Here is a 21,827-nt window from a genome sequence, read left to right as displayed (position 1 = left end):
CTATGGAAACCCATCGCATCCAGATTCTGTCTCCTCTGAGTCTCACAGGATCCCATCCCCATCTGTTCACACTGATCGTTCATTCGTTACTTCATTCACTTCATCTCTCCATTCTGATCACATTCTCCTCCTTCTCCACCGCCGTCCCTGGTTCCATCCCTCATTCCATCCCTCCGTCTCTGGGGGCTCATCTGTAGACACTCTAACAGAATGGATGCAATCCCTGTGTCCCAAATGGCACCCATATCCCTGTGTAGTGCACTACTTATGCGGAATTGGGTGCTATTTGAGATTTAGCCTCGCTGCTAAAAAAGAGTATTTCCTTCCTAAAATAACAGAGGTGGTGTTGGGGGGCTGACTAGAGCAGCTAACTTTTTTGTGCCCGGGACCGGCAAGATAAGGCCTTTTCTTCCCCTCTGGGGACCGCTTGGGTATAAAAATATTGACAATCGTTTTTTTAAATTCAAAACACCAATTTATCTATACATTTTCTCTATTATGTGTACTACCCGAACACCAGTGGAGGCTGCTGAGGGGAGGACGCCTCATAATAATGGCTGGAACGGAGCGAACACGTTTGATGTATTTGATACCTTTCTACTAATTCCGTTCCAGCCTTCACCACGAGCCGTTCTCCCCCATTAAGGTGCCACCAGCCTCCTGGGCCTAACACATATCATTTGTTTAGGACAGTAATAACATAACCCATCACGCTATTTGATTCTCTATTTTAGGACACCTGGTAATATCATCAACAAAACAAAAATATATATATATTATTTGGTGAAAATGTTGAACTTGGCCTTACTGCCATTACCTCAATCAACATAGTAACACACTAAGATATGTCAAATCTCAAATCAGGGAGGCCACCTTTCGATCTAAAGGATTTATGGTATGTAGTCACTGAAATGCTTGAGAAAGGTATTGGGAAGAAGATCTCCATTGCTTTCAAATGGGATTTTGTCACAGTTCCAACGTCTCCTGTGCAGTTTGTGAGCGACGTAGAGGGAAACGGCAGGTACGTCCACGTTGCTGAGAGTCACGGCTTTCGGCGATGGGGTCATAATAGCTCCGACCGGTCAAAAGTTAGAGCCGAAACTTGTTGGAAGAAAAAAAGAAAGTGCTCTGTTTTGTCACGAACCGCATTTATCGGCGATCGGAGGTTACTCGCGTAACCATGGTTTCTATGAACCAAGCGCGACATTTAGTAGATCGAGGCGAATCCAGTGCAGAGTCAGGCTTTTCCTTCCCTCTGTGGACTGGCGGCGGGCCACGGGCCTGGGTTTGAGAAAGGCTGGACAAGAGGACGTTTGTTTTCTCTCAGTCTCTCAGATAGAAAACAGAGTGAATATTACACCCTCCTCCCTTTGGATAGTCTTAGTATGTTTCTGTCTCGTGTCTACATACTAACTCACCAGGGATACTGCTACACTTCCAGATCTGTTAGCTACACTATCTCGTTATCCCCTTAATGGGGGTTTGAAACATGCTTTTTTTCTCTCTCTCTCTCTTTCTGTCAAAGGGAAGGGAAAATAAAAAGTGATTGATGATATTTATGTTATCTCAAGGATGAGACTTCTCTCTCCCAGAGGCAAAAGTAAATTGCATTAAATTCCCACCTCTCTCTTCCTCGTTCTTTACTTTCCCCTTCAAATCTCTCAGCTTTCTGCTCTCTCTCTCTCTCTCTCTCTCTCTCTCTCTCTCTCCCCACAGAACACTGTCTACTACTATAATCAGCCTCACTCTCTTTTTTTTCTTTAAAAAAAAATCTCTCTCTGACTACCTTTTCTCTGCTCATCAGCCAGTGAATGACGAGTCTGTCTCTCTCTCTGATATGTCACGGTGCACTTCCAACGAGGATTTAGCCCGGCGTTTTACCAAAAAGCCTCAGACTTTTGTGTTTCCAGCTCCCTGGCCCGGCTCCTGGGACTCACTGGGCCATGGCCTAGGTAGACCTGCTCTGACTTGGGGTCAAAGCTGCTGGGGATTTCAGGTTAAAATGACATAACAATGGCTAACTGTGAACATGGGTTTACATCTTCAATAGTTATCACCTCCTCACAAGGCAACTCTTTTTGTTTATGCAAAGGTTGTTGATTCTGCTCTTCACAAGTCCTCACTATCATCCCTATCTATGGAAGTCTATCCCTATCTATGGAAGTCTATCCTATCTATGGAAGTCTATCCTATCTATGGAAGTCTATCCCTATCTATGGAAGTCTATCCCTATCTATGGAAGTCTATCCCTATCTATGGAAGTCTATCCCTATCTATGGAAGTCTATCCTATCTATGGAAGTCTATCCTATCTATGGAAGTCTATCCTATCTATGGAAGTCTATCCCTATCTATGGAAGTCTATCCTATCCTATCTATGGAAGTCTATCCCTATCTATGGAAGTCTATCCCTATCTATGGAAGTCTATCCCTATCTATGGAAGTCTATCCCTATCTATGGAAGTCTATCCCTATCTATGGAAGTCTATCCCTATCTATGTCTATCCCTATCTATGAAGTCTATCCCTATCTATGGAAGTCTATCCCTATCTATGGAAGTCTATCCCTATCTATGGAAGTCTATCCCTATCTATGGAAGTCTATCCCTATCTATGGAAGTCTATCTATCTATGGAAGTCTATCTATGGAAGTCTATCCCTATCTATGGAAGTCTATCCTATCTATCCCTATCTATGGAAGTCTATCCCTATCTATGGAAGTCTATCCTATCTATGGAAGTCTATCCCTATCCCTATCTATGGAAGTCTATCCTATCTATCTATGGAAGTCTATCCCTATCTATGGAAGTCTATCCCTATCTATGGAAGTCTATCCCTATCTATGGAAGTCTATCCCTATCTATGGAAGTCTATCCTATCTATGGAAGTCTATCCCTATCTATGGAAGTCTATCCTATCTATGGAAGTCTATCCTATCTATGGAAGTCTATCCCTATCTATGGAAGTCTATCCCTATCTATGGAAGTCTATCCTATCTATGGAAGTCTATCCTATCTATGGAAGTCTATCCCTATCTATGGAAGTCTATCCTATCTATGGAAGTCTATCCCTATCTATGGAAGTCTATCCCTATCTATGGAAGTCTATCCCTATCTATGGAAGTCTATCCCTATCTATGGAAGTCTATCCCTATCTATGGAAGTCTATCCCTATCTATGGAAGTCTATCCCTATCTATGGAAGTCTATCCCTATCTATCCCTATCTATGGAAGTCTATCCCTATCTATGGAAGTCTATCCCTATCTATGGTCTAAGTCTATCCCTATCTATGGAAGTCTATCCCTATCTATGGAAGTCTATCCTATCTATGGAAGTCTATCCCTAGCTATGGAAGTCTATCCCTAGCTATGGAAGTCTATCCCTATCTATGGAAGTCTATCCCTATCTATGGAAGTCTATCCCTATCTATGGAAGTCTATCCCTATCTATGGAAGTCTATCCCTATCTATGGAAGTCTATCCCTATCTATGGAAGTCTATCCCTATCTATGGAAGTCTATCCCTATCTATGGAAGTCTATCCCTAGCTATGGAAGTCTATCCCTATCTATGGAAGTCTATCCCTATCTATGGAAGTCTATCCCTATCTATGGAAGTCTATCCCTATCTATGGAAGTCTATCCCTATCTATCTATGGAAGTTTATCCCTATCTATGGAAGTCTATCCCTATCTATGGAAGTCTATCCCTATCTATGGAAGTCTATCCCTATCTATGGAAGTCTATCCCTATCTATGGAAGTCTATCCCTCTATCCCTATCTATGGAAGTCTATCCCTATCTATGGAAGTCTATCCCTAGCTATGGAAGTCTATCCCTATCTATGGAAGTCTTCCCTATCCCTATCTATGGAAGTCTATCCCTATCTATGGAAGTCTATCCCTATCTATGGAAGTCTATCCCTATCTATGGAAGTCTATCCCCCTATCTATGGAAGTCTATCCCTATCTATGGAAGTTTATCCCTATCTATGGAAGTCTATCCCTATGGAAGTCTATCCCTATCTATGGAAGTCTATCCCTATCTATGGAAGTCTATCCCTATCTATGGAAGTCTATCCCTAGCTATGGAAGTCTATCCCTATCTATGGAAGTCTATCCCTATCTATGGAAGTCTATCCCTATCTATGGAAGTCTATCCCTATCTATGGAAGTCTATCCCTATCTATGGAAGTCTATCCCTATCTATGGAAGTCTATCCCTATCTATGGAAGTCTATCCCTATCTATGGAAGTCTATCCCTATCCCCCTATCTATGGAAGTCTATCCCTATGGAAGTCTATCCCTATCTATGAAGTCTATCCCTATCTATGGAAGTCTATCCCTATGGAAGTCTATCCCTATCTATGGAAGTCTATCCCTATCTATGGAAGTCTATCCCTATCTATGGAAGTCTATCCCTAGTCTATCCCTATCTATGGAAGTCTATCCCTATCTATGGAAGTCTATCCCTATCTATGGAAGTCCTATCTATGGAAGTTTATCCCTATCTATGGAAGTCTATCCCTATCTATGGAAGTCTATCCTATCTATGGAAGTCTATCCCTATCTATGGAAGTCTATCCCTATCTATGGAAGTCTATCCCTATCTATGGAAGTCTATCCCTATCTATGGAAGTCTATCCCTATCTATGGAAGTCTATCTATGGAAGTCTATCCCTAGCTATGGAAGTCTATCCCTAGCTATGGAAGTCTATCCCTAGCTATGGAAGTCTATCCCTAGCTATGGAAGTCTATCCCTAGCTATGGAAGTCTATCCCTAGCTATGGAAGTCTATCCCTAGCTATGGAAGTCTATCCCTAGCCATGGAAGTCTATCCCTAGCCATGGAAGTCTATCCCTAGCTATGGAAGTCTATCCCTAGCTATGGAAGTCTATCCCTAGCTATGGAAGTTTATCCCTATCTATGGAAGTCTATCCTATCTATGGAAGTCTATCCTATCTATGGAAGTCTATCCCTATCTATGGAAGTATATCCCTATCTATGGAAGTCTATCCCTATCTATGGAAGTCTATCCTATCTATGGAAGTCTATCCCTATCTATGGAAGTCTATCTATGGAAGTCTATCCTATCTATGGAAGTCTATCCCTATCTATCCCTATCTATGGAAGTCTATCCCTATGGAAGTCTATCCCTATCTATGAAGTCTATCCCTATGGAAGTCTATCCCCCTATCTATGGAAGTCTATCCCTATCTATGGAAGTCTATCCCTATCTATGGAAGTCTATCCCTATCTATGGAAGTCTATCCTATCTATGGAAGTCTATCCCTAGCTATGGAAGTCTATCCCTAGCTATGGAAGTCTATCCCTAGCTATGGAAGTTTATCCCTATCTATGGAAGTCTATCCCTATCTATGGAAGTCTATCCCTAGCTATGGAAGTTTATCCCTATCTATGGAAGTCTATCCCTATCTATGGAAGTCTATCCTATCTATGGAAGTCTATCCCTATCTATGGAAGATGGAAGTCTATCCCTATCTATGGAAGTCTATCCCTATCTATGGAAGTCTATCCCTATCTATGGAAGTTTATCCCTATCTATGGAAGTTTATCCCTATCTATGGAAGTCTATCCCTATCTATGGAAGTCTATCCCTAGCTATGGAAGTCTATCCCTAGCTATGGAAGTTTATCCCTATCTATGGAAGTCTATCCCTATCTATGGAAGTCTATCCCTAGGTATGGAAGTCTATCCCTAGCTATGGAAGTTTATCCCTATCTATGGAAGTCTATCCCTATCTATGGAAGTCTATCCCTATCTATGGAAGTCTATCCCTAGCTATGGAAGTCTATCCCTATCTATGGAAGTTTATCCCTATCTATGGAAGTTTATCCCTATCTATGGAAGTCTATCCCTATCTATGGAAGTCTATCCCTATCTATGGAAGTCTATCCCTATCTATGGAAGTCTATCCCTATCTATGGAAGTCTATCCCTATCTATGGAAGTCTATCCCTATCTATGGAAGTCTATCCCTATCTATGGAAGTCTATCCCTATCTATGGAAGTCTATCCCTATCTATGGAAGTCTATCCCTATCTATGGAAGTCTATCCCTATCTATGGAAGTTTATCCCTATCTATGGAAGTCTATCCCTATCTATGGAAGTCTATCCTATCTATGGAAGTCTATCCTAGCTATGGAAGTTTATCCCTATCTATGGAAGTCTATCCCTATCTATCCCTATCTATGAAGTCTATCCCTAGCTATGGAAGTCTATCCCTATCTATGGAAGTCTATCCCTATCTATGGAAGTTTATCCCTATCTATGGAAGTCTATCTATGGAAGTCTATCCCTATCTATGGAAGTCTATCCCTAGCTATGGAAGTTTATCCCTATCTATGGAAGTCTATCCCTATCTATGGAAGTCTATCCCTAGCTATGGAAGTCTATCCCTATCTATGGAAGTCTATCCCTATCTATGGAAGTCTATCCCTATCTATGGAAGTCTATCCCTATCTATGGAAGTCTATCCCTAGCTATGGAAGTCTATCCCTATCTATGGAAGTCTATATCCTATCTAGCTATGGAAGTCTATCCCTAGCTATGGAAGTCTATCCCTAAGTCTATCCCTAGCTATGGAAGTCTATCCCTAGCTATGGAAGTCTATCCCTAGCTATGGAAGTCTATCCCTAGCTATGGAAGTCTATCCCTAGCTATGGAAGTCTATCCCTATGGATCCCTAGCTATCCCTAGCTATGGAAGTCTATCCCTAGCTATGAAGTCTATCCCTAGCCATGGAAGTCTATCCCTAGCTATGGAAGTCTATCCCTAGCTATGGAAGTCTATCCCTAGCTATGGAAGTCTATCCCTAGCTATGGAAGTCTATCCCTAGCTATGGAAGTCTATCCCTAGCTATGGAAGTCTATCCCTAGCTATGGAAGTCTATCCCTAGCTATGGAAGTCTATCCCTAGCTATGGAAGTCTATCCCTAGCTATGGAAGTCTATCCCTAGCTATGGAAGTCTATCCCTAGCTATGGAAGTCTATCCCTAGCTATGGAAGTCTATCCCTAGCTATGGAAGTCTATCCCTAGCCATGGAAGTCTATCCCTAGCCATGGAAGTCTATCCCTAGCCATGGAAGTCTATCCCTAGCCATGGAAGTCTATCCCTAGCCATGGAAGTCTATCCCTAGCCATGGAAGTCTATCCCTAGCCATGGAAGTCTATCCCTATCTATGGAAGTTTATCCCTAGCCATGGAAGTCTATCCCTAGCCATGGAAGTCTATCCCTATCCATGGAAGTCTATCCCTATCCATGGAAGTCTATCCCTATCCATGGAAGTCTATCCCTAGCCATGGAAGTCTATCCCTAGCCATGGAAATCTATCCCTAGCCATGGTAGTCTATCCCTAGCCATGGAAGTCTATCCCTAGCCATGGAAGTCTATCCCTAGCTATGGAAGTCTATCCCTAGCTATGGAGGTCTATCCCTAGCCATGGAAGTCTAAACCTAGCCATGGTAGTCTATCCCTAGCCATGGTAGTCTATCCCTAGCCATGGAAGTCTATCCCTAGCCATGGAAGTCTATCCCTAGCCATGGAAGGGTGTGTACACTAGTGTACAATGGTGATACAGTCGAGAAACAGAAGTAATGTCGTGGTTGAGCTTCACTCATGAGAACACTCTTAAACTGTCTCCACACACGTCTCATCAGGATCCCAGTGTGTGTGTGTGTGTGCATACACGTGTGTGTGCGTGTGTGTGTGTGTGTGTGTGTGTGTGTGTGTGTGTGTGTGTGTGTGTGTGTGTGTGTGTGTGTGTGTGTGTGTGTGTGTGTGTGTGTGTGTGTGTGTGTGTGTGTGTGTGTGTGTGTGTGCTAACCTCTGTATATGTGTACTAATTCTCTCCTCTTCCTTCAGGCTCTGGATGCTCTAGACAAGGCACTACTTCAAAACCCCATAGACATGTCTGTCAGGGCAGAGCTTCACTTCTCCAAGGGCAACCAGCTCAGAGAGATGAACCAGCTGGACAGAGCCTTCGAGGTACAGGAGGCTCCACACACACACACACACACACACACACCACATTACTCTGCATACTTTTCTCCATCTGCTCTCTCTTCTCCCTCAGACTCCCTCTCTCCTCATCCAAAAATGTTTCAACCTCTCCAACCTAATTAACTTTGTCTCCTGCTGGACGCTCTCCTCTCTCTCCCTCCTCAACATTACACCATCTTCTCTCCATCCTCACCGTTATACCCCTCTCTCTCCCTCCTCACTGTCATACCCCTCTCTCTCCGTCCTCACTGTCATACCCCTCTCTCTCCCTCCTCACTGTCATACCCCTCTCTCTCCCTCCTCACTGTCATACCCTTCTCTCTCCCTCCTCACTGTCATACCCTTCTCTCTCCCTCCTCACTGTCATACCCTTCTCTCTTTCCCTCCTCACTGTCATATCCTTCTCTCTCTCCCTCCTCACTGTCATACCCCTCTCTCTCCCTCTCTCATCTCCCTCCTCACCATCATTACCCCTCTCTCTCTCCTGTCATACCCTCCTCACTGTCATACCCTTCTCTCTCTCCCTCCTCACTGTCATATGCCTCTCTCTCTCCCTCCTCACTGTCATACCCTTCTCTCTCCCTCCTCACTGTCATACCCCTCTCTCTCTCCCTCCACACTGTCATTCCCCCTCTCTCTCCCTCCTCACTGTCATACCCCTCTCTCCCTCCCTCCTTACTGTCATACCCCTCTCTCTCTCCTCCTTACTGTCATACCCCTCTCTCTCCCTCCTCACTGTCATACCCTTCTCTCTCTCCCTCCTCACTGTCATACCCTTCTCTCTCTCCCTCCTCACTGTCATACCCTTCTCTCTCCCTCCTCACTGTCATACCCTTCTCTCTCCCTCCATCCTCACTGTCATACCCTTCTCCTCTCCCTCCTCACTGTCATACCCCTCTCTCTCTCCTCCTCACTGTCATACCCATCTCTCCCTCTTCACTGTCATACCCCTCTCTCTCTCCCTCCTCACTGTCATACCCTTCTCTCTATCCCTCCTCAACATTACCCCTCTCTCTCACTGTCATACCCCTCTCCCCCCACTGTCATACCCATTACCCTTCTCGCTCTCTCTCCTCAACCCCTCTCTCTCCCTCCTCACCGTCATACCATCAAATCCTCACCGTCTCTCTCCCTCCTCACCATCATACCCTTCTCTCTATCCCTCCTCAACATTACCCCTCTCTCTCCCTCCTCACCGTCATTACCCCTCTCTCTCTCCCTCCTCACCGTCATTACCCCTCTCTCTCTCCCTCCTCACCGTCATTACCCCTCTCTCTCTCCCTCCTCCCCTCTCTCTCTCTCCTCCTCACAGTCATTACCCCTCTCTCTCTCCCTCCTCACAGTCATTACCCCTCCCTCTCCCTCCTCACCGTCATTACCCCTCTCTCTCTCTCTCTCCTCACCGTCATACCGTCACCTCCTCACCGTCTCTCTCCCTCCTCACCGGCATAACCCCTCTCTCGCCCTCATTATCCACCTTTCCCTTCTCTTTTCTTTTCTCTCCTTTCACCTCTGTGAATAACTTTAGAACCTCCTATAACCTCAAACTACTTCTTACAGAACGAAACCACTAATTGGCTCATATATCCCAATCTCCCCGAAAGCTACTAGGAATAAAGAAAATAACATATTTTTAGGTATATTCCCTAAAAACAACACGATTTTCATCTCCTACATGAAGTATATTATCTGCAGGGGTTTCAAGGGCACCTGTGGATCTTCTAAGTGCCGGGTGCTTTATTTCTCCTGTTCAAGCGGACACACTTGAGAGAGAAGAGATACAAAGTTTGCAAATAATATCACATCAAACAGCGTTCCAAATCAAACGTATTTATAAAGCCCTTCCTACATCAGCTGATATCTCAAAGTGCTGTACAGAAACCCAGCCTAAAACCCCAAACAGCAAGCAATGCAGGTGTAGAAGCACAGTGGCTAGAAAAACTACCTAGAAAGGCCAGAACCTAGGAAGGAACCAGGCTATGAGGGGTGGCCAGTCCTCTTCTGGCTGTGCCGGGTGGAGATTATAACAGAACATGGCCAAGATGTTCAAATGTTCATAAATGACCAGCATGGTCAAATAATAATAATCACAGTAGTTGTCGAGGGTGCAGCAAGTCAGCACCTCAGGAGTTAATGTCAGTTGGCTTTTCATAGCCGATCATTAAGAGTATCTCTACCTCTCTTGCTGTCTCTAGAGAGTTGAAAACAGCAGGTCTGAGACAGGTAGCATGTCCGGTGAACAGGTCAGGGCTCCATAGCCGCAGACAGAACAGTTGAAACTGGAGCAGCAGCACGGCCAGGTGTACTGGGGACAGCAAGGAGTCATCATGCCAGGTAATCCTGAGGCATGGGCCTAGGGCTCAGGTCCTCAGAGAGAAAGAGAGAATTAGAGAGAGCATACTTAAATTCACACAGGACACCGGATAAGACAGGAGAAGTACTCCAGATATAACAAACTGACCCTAGCCCCCGACACATAAACTACTGCAGCATAAATACTGGAGGCTGAGACAGGAGGGGTCAGGAGACACTGTGGCCCCATCCGATGATACCCCCCGACAGGGCCAAACAGGCAGGATATAACCCCCACCCACCTTTCCAAAGCACAGCCCCCACACCACTAGAGACAAGGCCGAGTATAGCCCACAAAGATCTCCGCCACGGCACAACCCAAGGGGGGGGCGCCAACCCAGACAAGACCATGTCAGTGACTCAACCCACTCAAGTGACGCACCCCTCCTAGGGACGGCATGGAAGGGCACCAGTAAGCCAGTGACTCCTGTAATAGGGTTAGAGGCAGAGAATCCCAGTGGAGAGAGGGGAACCGGCCAGGCAGAGACAGCAAGGGCGGTTCGTTGCTCCAGAGCCTTTCCGTTCACCTTCACACTCCTGGGCCAGACTACACTCAATCATATGATGAAGAGATGAGTCTTCAGTAAAGACTTAAATGTTGAGACCCGAGTCTGCGTCTCTCACATGGTTAGGCAGACCATTCCATAAAAATGGAGCTCTATAGGAGAAAGCCCTGCCTCCAGCTGTTTCCCCAGAAATTCTAGGGACAATTAGGAGGCCTGCATCTTGTGACCGTAGCATACGTGTAGGTATGTACGGCAGGACCAAATCGGAAAGATAGGTAGGAGCAAGCCCATGTAATGCTTTGTAGTAAATCAGCCCTTGCCTTAACAGGAAGCCAGTGTAGGGAGACTAGCACTGGAGTAATATGATCACATTTTTGGGTTCTAGTCAGGATTCTAGCAGCCGTATTTAGCACTAACTGAAGTTTATTTAGTGCTTTATCCGGGTAGCCGAAAGTAGAGGCCTTTCGCTGCCTTGATCTTTCCCCCTTGTCACTAAAATAACACCATATCTCCTCCACTGTCTGCATCAACAAATAAGCCCATTTCCCCCCAACCACACTTCTCACAAGAGAGAGAGTGTGTCCTAAGAAACTTATTTCGCTTCCCTCTCTTTCTTTTGTTTTTTCCTCGTGCTGAACTCTCTCTACTTATACAGCAGGTCTCTCGTTCCTCCCTCTCTGTCTTTCCACTCCCTCCCTGTCTCTCTCTCCCTTTCCACTCTCTCTCTCCCTTTCTCTCCCTCCATCTCTGTCTTGCTTCAGTTCAGGAAGTCAATAAAGGCCTTCTATGTTGAACAGTTTATTCTCAGGGTTTCTTTTAGAGATAAACTATGCAGTTCTGTCTCTCTCAGTGGGTCTTGGCCAGGCGCCAGGGCTCCAGCTCTTGTTCGGGTGTTGTTCCCCTTCTAAGAAAAGGCACAAAAGGGCCAATTGAGATCATGCGGGCTTGGGGTGTGGTGGTTGACAATGTTGAAACGGATCCAATGTCTGCCTGTGTTATTTTGATTGCATATTCTATTGTTTCAGGGTGTTTGGTGTTCAAAGACACACAACATGTTGCGCCGATTTGAAAGTTTCAGTAATCTTCTCAGTCAACTTTTCTCCCTCCATATTCACTTTATAGTCCGAGCATAAGAACCCTACTGCCACCTAGTGATCGTCTGTTGTAACTACTTTATGTTAAGCTATGCTTGGTCTTCATTACAGAGCTACAAGCTGGTAGTGGAACTAAAACCTGACCAATCGCAGGCTTGGATGAACATGGGAGGAATTCAACATATCAAGGTACTATGACGACACAGTAGAGTTAGTTTGCACGAGTCAAAAGCCATTTACAAGCCATCAAGTCTTTGATTATACCGGAATTGCATATCAAGCAATAATGTCAAAGGATGAGAGCTGATAAATGTCTGTATTTGATCCACTGCAGGGAGACTATGCAGCAGCCAGGCAGTACTACCAGAGGGCCCTGATCCTAACCCCTGGCTCCAAGCTGCTGAAGGAGAACCTGGCCAAGCTGGACCGGCTGGAGAGGAGGCTGACCGGGGCCTAGACTAACCCAGAGACACAGCACTATCCTGGGCATGAGTTGGGGACCAAGGACCCTGGATGCCCCCAAACAGTACGGTTTTAAAAAAAACTACTTCTTCTTAAGTCAACCTACCTGGTTGATGATGTGAGATTATGGTGAACATGACAGGGTTGCAGGGTATGGAAGCAGACTGGGAGTGATGGAGCTTCCAGGGGAGCATGAGGCTGGTTAAGCCTGTGACGGGAGTCACATTCTGGGGGAAGCAGATGGAAAGAGGACCCGAAGGAGTGGAGATGGAGATTCAGCCAGCAGCACTTCAAATTGGAGCGGACTGGATCAGCTCTCTTCAAGACAGTACCATAAGCTCCACACATCGCCCAGCCTGAAAAAGCTTCAAACAAACGGATCTGCTTTTTAAAATGTTTTATTTAGTTTTATTTGTTTTCGTATTTAATTTCATGTTAAATCCTGTTTTAGGCACTACATCTGTGATCACTTCCCTCATCGCTGCTGATGAGCAAATCCACAAGTAAACCCATGTTGAGATTTTGAAATGTATTGGGTGTCATGTTCACAGTAAATGCTCCAACAATATCGTTCTAGCTGGAAGACAAATTGCATTTTGCCAACATGAAGGACAGTTTTCTGAAGTCACTGTATATCCATGCTTAGGTTTGGGCTTGCCTTGACTCAAATGTGGCCCCTGCAACCCCTTAGCCTGAGCTTGTCTGGGATACATAAGCCCTGTTATAAGACAAGGTGTCAGTGTGCTCCGTGAACACATTGACACCATGTGCTTTTAACCTCAAGCTATGGCAGAGCCTCTGAGAAGCAAGCAACGTCTGCTCAATGTAGCCTTCCACAAGTACAAGTAAGCTAGTGTCTGTAGACTCCTCCTAAGGCCTAACACTTACCCTCTGATCCGCTCAACATTTCTGACGCTGTGTATTATTTGTTGCTGTTGATGTTGCTATGATGATCGTGAATGAATATTTTATGTGGAATGTACAATAGGATAAAGATGAACTGACTAGTGCAATGACTGAGATTGATTTGCACCATACAAATAAATATATGTTTTATTAACTGGTGTCGGTGCGTGATAAATAGAAGTGTCTCTATCATTGTGAATGGGAGAAAGTCATATGACATGGGTCTATACTGCCCTCATCTGGCCTAGTGAGTACATGACATGTTAAGGAATCTAATTAGGTGATGATGGTGGCAGGTGCAGCGTGGGAAGCTGATGAGCGCTTCAAAGTAGAAAGGCACATTGTCAAGTTTCATTTATCCGCGTCACTTTTATTCCGATTGGTCTTAAGCCAAACTTTATTAATGCACTTTGGATGAAAATGTTTGTTTTCCTAATTGTGTATCTGTCTGTGTTGGGGCTTGGAATCCAGCACGGTAAGGGCAACACATTGATTTTCGTTCTAGTGTTGTTGTAGTGACTTGATTGAGTAAATGGGGATTCGTCTGTGATTTTTGACCATTCTCTTTTAGATGTACATAACCAGACTGAAATTGTACAGAATCTTCAAAATTGTGCATTGAACGGAACAGAAGAGGGAAATGCAACCCTCACCAGTGGATTTCAATTTGAAGGTATGGAAGAACACGTTTAACAGTGAATCATAAAACAATCGAGGTGAGGGCGTTGGCACTGTGTGCTCTTTTTAAAGATGGGTCCCAATCTCTAGGATACAGTGGAACAGGGATGATCTGCCTGTCGCTGACTACAACCCAACCTGGGGTGGCGGGGGTAGGTTTTAGCGGGTGGAATAGTGGAGAACAATTGAAGGTTTTAAGTAGTAGCGACGCAAATATCATGGTACAGCTATATGGACACTCAAATATTGTGGAACTTTTTAATGGTAAGTTTCCAAACATATTATGATAAATGGAATTGAGTCTCATTATGGTTAAATACGTAAAGCCAGTTATAATTTAAATGGTTTAGAGGACAGTAAGAACATACGGATCAGTATTTACCTGGTTTGAGGAGATGGAACATAATATCTGTTTACAGGACACGCATTCAACAATTTTAGATTAAGTTGTGTGGAAAAAGGACTGGTAGGGGGAGGAAAATATACGTTTCACATGGGCATAGAAACTAAAAGGGTGATGATATTAATTAACAACCATTTTGATCTGAATGTGCAAATTGTCCAAATAAATCTGCAAGGTAGATGGATTATTTTAAATATGTTATTGGACCACAAACTGATTTGGCTCATTGATCTATATGGTCCAAATACTGATGATTCATGCTGCTTTGAAAATATATAATTGATCAAGCAATACAATGCTCCATTTATTATGGTTGGAGATTTATAATACTGTTTTAAATAACTCGATGGACCGTAAAATACATCTCACTACAAACTATCATCCCCATGCACTTAAGGAAATATCATCGATATATTGAAACTAGTGCATAAATGGAGGATTATATATCCTGAGCTAGTGAGATCGACATGGTGGAGGCTCAATCAAGCTAGTCGTCTTGACTACTTTCTTATGTCATTCTCCCTGGCACCAAAAGATGAAGGAAGTGCTGACAGAATGCGGTCGGACCATCAAATAATTGGAGTAGACATTGCTCTTACAGAATTTCCACGTGGGCGAGGATATTGGAAATGTAATCAAAGCCTATTGGATGATAACTTGTTTTTAACCAGGACAGAAGAATTTAACTTTTTTCCGACACTACGTACAGCACAGCAGATCCCTTATTGTATGGGGCACTTTTAAATGTGGCTTTCGAGGCCATGCAATTCAATACTAATCTTTAAAACAAATCCAATTTAGGTCAAAAGAGTTCAAATCAACAAAGTAAATGGGACTAACTGTACAGATGTCAATAAAATCTAACAGAGGCACAGAATAAGTTAGAGGAAAAATACACGGAGGAACTTAAGAAAGATTAAGTGTAATATATTATAAAGTGAATTGGATGGAATATGTGGAAAAATGTACCAAATTCTTTTTTTATGTATAACTTGTTACAAGTGACAGTCACCCACAGAGCACCAAACCAATATTTTGAAAGCAGAAGCAAAGTACTTTAAGTACTTCGTTTGTCTCCTCCATCTCCACTAGTTCGAGGTATGGATTTTCTTTCTATAATAATGTAAAATGAACTTCTGTACAGAGACTCATGTAAAGGCCAAATTACAGAGGAAGAACTTGCTGATGTAATTAAAGCCTTTAAGTCCAGGAAACCTCTTGGGCAGCTGTAAGCAAGCGTAGGTTCAGAATCTATTCTGGCTATATGTAATGTGCACAAACACTGGTAGCATCAGCCCTACTGGCAAGACCAGACTTGCCCCCCACACACACACACACACACACACATGTCCTGATGCAGCGAGTAACCTGTCCCTGCACACCAATAAAGAAACCTGTAACCTCTGAGCTTTGTTGCAGATCTGGCAGGGGTTCGGTCCTTCATGCCAGAGCAGGAGATGGAGGTGAGGATCATTGGTGGTGTGGAGGCCTGGGCCCACTCCTGGCCATGGCAGGTATCCCTACGCTTTACCACCATGCCAGCCTGTGGTGGTGCCATCATCGCCCCTCAGTGGGTTCTGACTGCCGCACACTGCTTCAAACAGTGAGTAGTTCTGGAAGTTCAAGTAACAATAAATGGAATGGATGTGTAGCTAGAGAAATCAAAGTAATTGTGGATGGCGTTTTACAGGTATAACAAAGTGGATTTCTGGACTGTGATGGCGGGAAAACACGACCTTGAGAATCCTGATGAAGAATGTCAACAGGTGGGACACGCACATGGATGAACGACATTCAACTCATTAAACTTCTGTATTACTATTCTGCGTAGACATTTTAACTGTTAAGGCACACATTTATTTTTGTTTTCAGTTGGTTGCAGTCTCAAAAATAGTCACCCACATGGATTACAACCGCATGACAAAGATGCATGACATTGCCCTGCTGAAGCTGAAGACCCCGCTGATGTTCAACCAGTGTGTGAGACCCATAGAGATATGGATGAGGCCAATCGAACCCAAAAAGCAATGCACAGTGACCGGCTGGGGTACCACCAGAGAGAGTCAGTAGATTGCCTACATTTCTTTTTGAAATTTAGTTGCCTTTATCTTTATATGAAAGGTCAGGGATGGTCTTCTGGGGTCATGACTGACATTAAATCATAATTGATCATTCACAGTGAGGACGGTCCTGTTTCTTGTTTTCACCTCTTCGTGTGCTCTTTCTCCCTTTTCCTACTCTTCTACTCTCAGATGGGCCTCGTGCCAACAGACTCCAGGAGGTTAATGTGACCTGCCTGTCCCCAGAGGACTGTAACAAGTTCTACCGTGGTGTAGTTCAGCCCACCATGTTCTGTGCTGGAGACCCTGAAGGAGGTGTAGACGCCTGCCAGGTAGTGAACTCGAACCCTGACCATGTTCTCATTTATTTATCCCTTTCATTGTATTCTACTTTCATATAACAAGTCTGTCCTGTTATCCCGGTCTTGTGATGTGGTTGTTCCTGCAGGGTGACTCAGGTGGACCTCTGTCCTGCTACACAGGGTCCAGGTATGAGTTGGCTGGAGTGGTCAGCTGGGGAGTGGGCTGTGGTAGAGCCCAGAGGCCTGGGGTCTATACTAAAGTACAGGTCTACCTAGACTGGATCAATGAATTAATTCAAGGTAAGTACACACTTGGAGCCCAACCCTGTAAAAGAACTTCATTTTAAGCACTCAGATTTATTTATGATCTTTTATTTTTAACAGGTGAAAAGTCTATGTTTGATGGTATTACTGTGACTGAAGGTAGGTTATGTCACTGCTACATTAGTTAACTACCTGAAATAAATGTTTACGGGAGTAAAAATGAACATCTGATTAATTTTAGTCTTACTGCCAACACATCAAATTGCATTTTGTTGATCAAAGCATTGCATTATCAAAACCGCAGATCATGTTCAGTTTGACCCCTAACCCTCTTGTACCCACGCTCTTCCTGTCTCCCAGAGAGTTGTGGTCAGAGTAAGGTATTGGCCTGCCGGCTGGACTCCCGCCCGGCGTGGTTGTATGTGACCTTGGAGGGTGCGGTGCGGGTGGGGAGTGTGACAGAGGCTTGCGCCAACTCCTGGCCCTGGCAGGTCAGTCTGCAGTCCAAAGGGAGACATTACTGCAGTGGGACCCTGATCCACCACCACTGGGTCCTGGCACCGCAACACTGCCACAGCAAGTGAGTCAGTCACCAAGTACTGACACAGGACACACACTATCGTCTGTAATCTACCCCTTCAAACATTCAACCTCCGGCTGTGTACCCCCTCTAGCACCAGGGTCAGCGCACTCTCAAAAAATGTTTTGCCATCGTTGTAAGCCTGCCACACGCACTATACGATAAACTCACGTTTATTAAACATAAGAATGAGGGAAGTGACAAAGAGCTCTTATAGGACCAGGACACAAATAAATTATTTTGCTCTTTATTTAGCAATTTTACATATAAAACCTTATTTGTTCATCAAAAATTGTGAATAACTCACCACAGGTTAATGATGTCCTTGAAAGGATGTATTAGAGTCTCGGTCTTAAATAATTTTCCTCACATAGTCTGTGCCTGTATTTAGTTTTCATGCTAGTGAGGGCGGAGAATGCACTCTCGCATAGGTACGTGGTTGCAAAGGGCATCAGTCTCTTAACAGCATGATTTGCCAAGGCAGGATACTGAGTGCAGCCCAATCCAGAAATCTGGCAGTGGCTTCTGATTTAAATTACATTTTCACAGAACCGCTTGTTGCAATTTCGATGAGGGTCTCTTGTTCAGACATCGGTAAGTGGACTGGAGGCAGGGCATGAATGGATAAAGAACCCAGTTGTTTGTGTCATCCGTTTCTGTTAAGTACCTGTGAAATTGCGCACCCAACTCACTCGGTGCATCACTTTCACATTTTACATTGTCTGTAAAGCTTGTTAATTTGCACACAAAAAAATCATTAAATGATTGAAAGACTTGTGTTGGCCTTGTTAATGCAGACCGAGAAGAATTCCAACTTCTTAATTATAGCCTCAATTTTGTCCCGAACATTGAATATAGTTGCGGAGAGTCCCTGTAATCCTAGATTCAGATCATTCAGACTAGGAAAAAACATCACCCAGATAGGCCAGTCGTGTGAAAAACTTGTCATCAGACAAGTGAAAATGATGGTCAGTGAAGAGAACTTTAAGCTCGTCTCTCAATTTAAAAAAACATGTAATTACTTTGCCCCTTGATAACCAGCGCACCTCTGTGTTATAAAAGGGTTACATTGTTACTTGCCAGTCCTACCCACTCGGTACCTCACCATAGAAGACACTTCTAGCCCCTTTCTTATTAATGGTATTTGTTGCTTTTATACATGTCTTACTACTCGAAAGTCGTCTTAATTCTCGCTCAGACTCCCGTGGCTTATTTGAAGTTGGCATGTTTTGTTTCTAAATGTCTGCGCAAGAGTGAAGGTTTCATCGAGTTGTGAGGGAGAACTTTTGCACATATAACACACTGTGGCTGAGGAAAGGCACTACTCCCAATATAAGTGAACCACAAATCAATGTAGTTATCATATTTGCTCCTCTTCGATGGTCCAACATCCCTCTGTTCGGTGCGTTCCCGTGTAAGGGGGCAGTAGCTCTTTGCCTGCATGTTTCACAGCTGTCAGTGTCCATGCTAGCTGGGCTAACAACACATGTAGAATTACTGATGCTAGCATTGGATGTGCTTGTGGAAGCAGAACAACTTGTGTTGTCGACAGATGCAGGTTTCGTACTGCTGGTAGTAGCAGTATGTGTCTCTATGGAAGCTGGCCTTTTTTAAACCATTCATCCATTTTCGAGCAAATGGAATGAGCAGCAGCTACGTTTGGCTACATACGGACCGTTAGTGGAATTCCTGCGAGAGAGTAACGGTTAATGTGATTGGATGTTAATTATTTGAGTAGGCTACCTGTATTTGACATTGTTAGTTCACTGAACACCTAGATGGTTTAATTTTATTTTTGACAGTGAAACGAGGCTACTGGGGTCTTCTCTCCTCTATTTCAGAGCTACAGTTGACACAGTGGTGCTGGGAGGTCACGACCTGAGGTTCATGGCTGCCCAGACCATCCCGGTGGATGAGGTGTTCAGCCACCCCCACGATGGAACCTTCCCTCCGACCTCTGACCTCACACTCATCAAGCTCAGTGTTCCAGCTCGATTTGGTATCAAATACTCCTCCAGAATGGGTTACTTTAGCTCACTGATTGTTTTGCTTGACTGGTTTACAGGACCGTTTAACTTGGCTTGCAGGCCTAAAGCATGTGACATCTAAGGATGCTTATTCTGGTGGTTTTCTTCTGATATGTACTTAGATGACACAGTGTCTCCAGTTTGCCTCCCACATGAGGATTTGAAGCTGGATGACAGCTGGTCCTGTCTGACAACAGGCTGGGGAACCAGCAACTCGGCACGTATGTACAGCAACAAAGCTCATGACCATAGGTTCTTGTGTGCTGTTGGTGGCTGGTTTACCACTGAGGGACTCCTCCTCCTGCATCCACGGTGTTTCATCGGTCTTGCTCTTACTCATTGTCATAAATAGGCAGCATCCTTCTCTATATAAATATATAATGTGCTCTCGTCTCCCCCAAGCGAAGGTTAGCAGAGCCACCCTGCGCCAGGCCAGGCTGGGTCTGGTCAACAGGACCGCTTGTAGAGCGAGCTGGGGAGAGGATCTCATCACGGACACTCAGCTGTGTACAGACCCAGCCGGCTCTGTCTCCTGCATGGTATGTATAGTGGTACGGTTAACTCTAAGGTGTACTCATGAAGACCTGGGTGATGATTTGGATCAATGAATGGTTGTAAAATGGCTAACACTACTGATGTGAACGAGTGGTCTTCATAAAAATGAGGAATGATTCTAAGTTGATGTTGAATACCCGACTGGACTAGTGCACGCGAACGTTCACTACGTTGTTATAGTTGTTTTAACATTAGTGTAATATATCATTTTCAAATATCAAGTCTTTCTTCCCTATCTATAGGGGGACTCTGGTGCTCCACTCCTCTGCCAGAAAATAAATGGTGTCTTCTTCCTCTTTGGGGTGGTCACATGGGGCAGCCCGAGCTGTGACATCAGCACACCAGCAGTCTTCTCCCGACTATCAGCTTATCATTCCTGGATCACAAACATAACCACTGACATCTGACTTTGTTTCACATAACGAAATAAACAATGACTTTTTTTGATCCAGTGTTCATTTTCAGACTTGTGTAAGGCAAAGGCCCACAATGAAATGGTGTATGACGCAATCACAATTAATGTTCCAATAGGTTTGAGGAGAACGTGTTGCGCGCCCACACACACAAAGCTGACTGCTGTCGCACACTGTAATTCTGTCTTCATATCGTTTGTTTACAAACATAATTACAAGAGAAAAGTAGACTATGATTGAAGTAAATTGCACATGCATTCAATTATAACGCAGGAACATGTTTTAGGGAGGTAGGAATTAACACTTTCTCATTCCATGACAGCCTGACCAGGTGAATCCAGGTGCAAGATATGACACCTTATGGCACTTAAATCCACCAATCAGTGTAGATCAACGGGAGGAGACAGGTTTACGAAGGATTTTTGAAAGCCTTAAGATATGGATTGTGTATGTGTGCCATTCAGAGGGTGAATGGGCAAGACACAATATTTAAGTGCCTTTTGAGCAGGTTATGGTAGTAGGTGCCAGGCGCACCGGTTTGTGTCAATTGCAACACTACTGAGTTTTTCCACACACAACAGTTTCCTGTGTGTCTCAAGAATGGTCCAGCACCCAAAGGACATCCAGCCAACTTGGCACAACTGTGGGAAGCATTGGAGTGAACATGGGCCAGCATCTCTGTGGAACGCTTTCGACACCTTGTAGCAGCCATTCCCTGGCGAATTGGGGGGGGTGGGGGGGTGAAACTTTCATAAAACAAAAACATGATCTTTTTAAACAGTCATAGGACAGACATTCAGCCTTCTGCTCTGTTTATCTGGCCTATAAACTCACAAGGTTCCTTTATCACAATACGTCAATATTTGGCTACCTATAAAAGTCAATGGCATGCTTTGGAAAAACTACCAGTGCCACTGTAAGATAATGCTGATGTATCATTCAACCGGGTGCTGCACAGCTTAATGTCAGGAGCCTTGGGTTGACCTGGAAAACTCGTCCTAGACAGCCAGCTACCATGACACAACCCATGAGGAATGTCAGATTTACCCGCATTATTTATTTGAATGAAGATAAAATGTTTGTAGGCTACAGTAACTACTGACCCGATACAAAGATTATTTTTGTGTGTGCTTTTTTATTTTCTATGTTTCATTCATAGAGTTATATAGAGAACTCTAGTGCCCAAAATCCTGTTTGGGAGTTGGAAGTG

General features: G+C 44.2%; 2 protein-coding genes across 5 annotated transcripts in view; both read left to right on the top strand.

Moving 5' to 3' along the window:
* LOC112215025 (protein O-mannosyl-transferase TMTC1-like) overlaps positions 1–13,489 on the top strand; it is a 110,508-nt gene extending 97,019 nt beyond the window's left edge. The window contains exons 17-20 of one of the 2 annotated variants that reach the window (XR_006078910.1): positions 7,878–8,000; positions 12,079–12,156; positions 12,302–12,493; positions 12,572–13,489. Coding sequence is in view for 1 of the 2 variants with exons in the window: in XM_042298012.1 (XP_042153946.1) it covers positions 7,878–8,000; positions 12,079–12,156; positions 12,302–12,424 (324 nt within the window). In the remaining variant the exon portion in view is untranslated. Of the gene's footprint in view, positions 1–7,877; positions 8,001–12,078; positions 12,157–12,301 lie in introns of both variants that reach the window. The other variant, XM_042298012.1, reaches the window with a different exon arrangement.
* A 122-nt stretch (positions 13,490–13,611) lies between these two features.
* LOC112214287 (transmembrane protease serine 9-like) lies at positions 13,612–20,651 on the top strand. Of its 3 annotated transcripts, XM_024372932.2 has the most exons (13): positions 13,612–13,810; positions 13,907–14,008; positions 15,836–16,019; positions 16,107–16,182; positions 16,289–16,478; positions 16,669–16,808; positions 16,925–17,078; positions 17,163–17,201; positions 17,403–17,622; positions 19,464–19,621; positions 19,772–19,870; positions 20,052–20,188; positions 20,447–20,651. In XM_024372932.2, exons 1-13 carry the CDS (start codon positions 13,750–13,752, stop codon positions 20,609–20,611), a joined length of 1,725 nt encoding a protein of 574 aa, XP_024228700.1. In that variant the 5' UTR covers positions 13,612–13,749; the 3' UTR covers positions 20,612–20,651. The 3 variants fall into 3 exon arrangements, with proteins under 3 accessions (XP_024228700.1, XP_024228702.1, XP_024228701.2); XM_024372934.2 differs by lacking the exon at positions 20,447–20,651 and having other exon boundaries at positions 13,613–13,810; positions 20,057–20,173; XM_024372933.2 differs by lacking the exons at positions 13,612–13,810; positions 13,907–14,008 and adding an exon at positions 14,137–14,277.
* Positions 20,652–21,827: the final 1,176 nt, after the last annotated feature.

Source organism: Oncorhynchus tshawytscha, linkage group LG15 (assembly GCF_018296145.1).
Source record: "Oncorhynchus tshawytscha isolate Ot180627B linkage group LG15, Otsh_v2.0, whole genome shotgun sequence".
Classification (NCBI taxonomy): Eukaryota; Metazoa; Chordata; class Actinopteri; order Salmoniformes; family Salmonidae; genus Oncorhynchus; species Oncorhynchus tshawytscha.
Note: the sequence above shows the minus strand (reverse complement) of the source record. Positions and strands in the feature narration are given on the sequence as shown.

Bases quoted from the DNA above. Each gene is read 5' to 3' on its own strand.
- LOC112214287 (XM_024372932.2), top strand. From the start codon at position 13,750: ATGAAAATGTTTGTTTTCCTAATTGTGTATCTGTCTGTGTTGGGGCTT. The intron at 13,811-13,906 runs GTAAGGGCAACA...ATTCTCTTTTAG, and splicing joins GGGGCTTGGAATCCAGCACG to ATGTACATAACCAGACTGAA. The intron at 19,871-20,051 runs GTATGTACAGCA...GTCTCCCCCAAG, and splicing joins GGGAACCAGCAACTCGGCAC to CGAAGGTTAGCAGAGCCACC.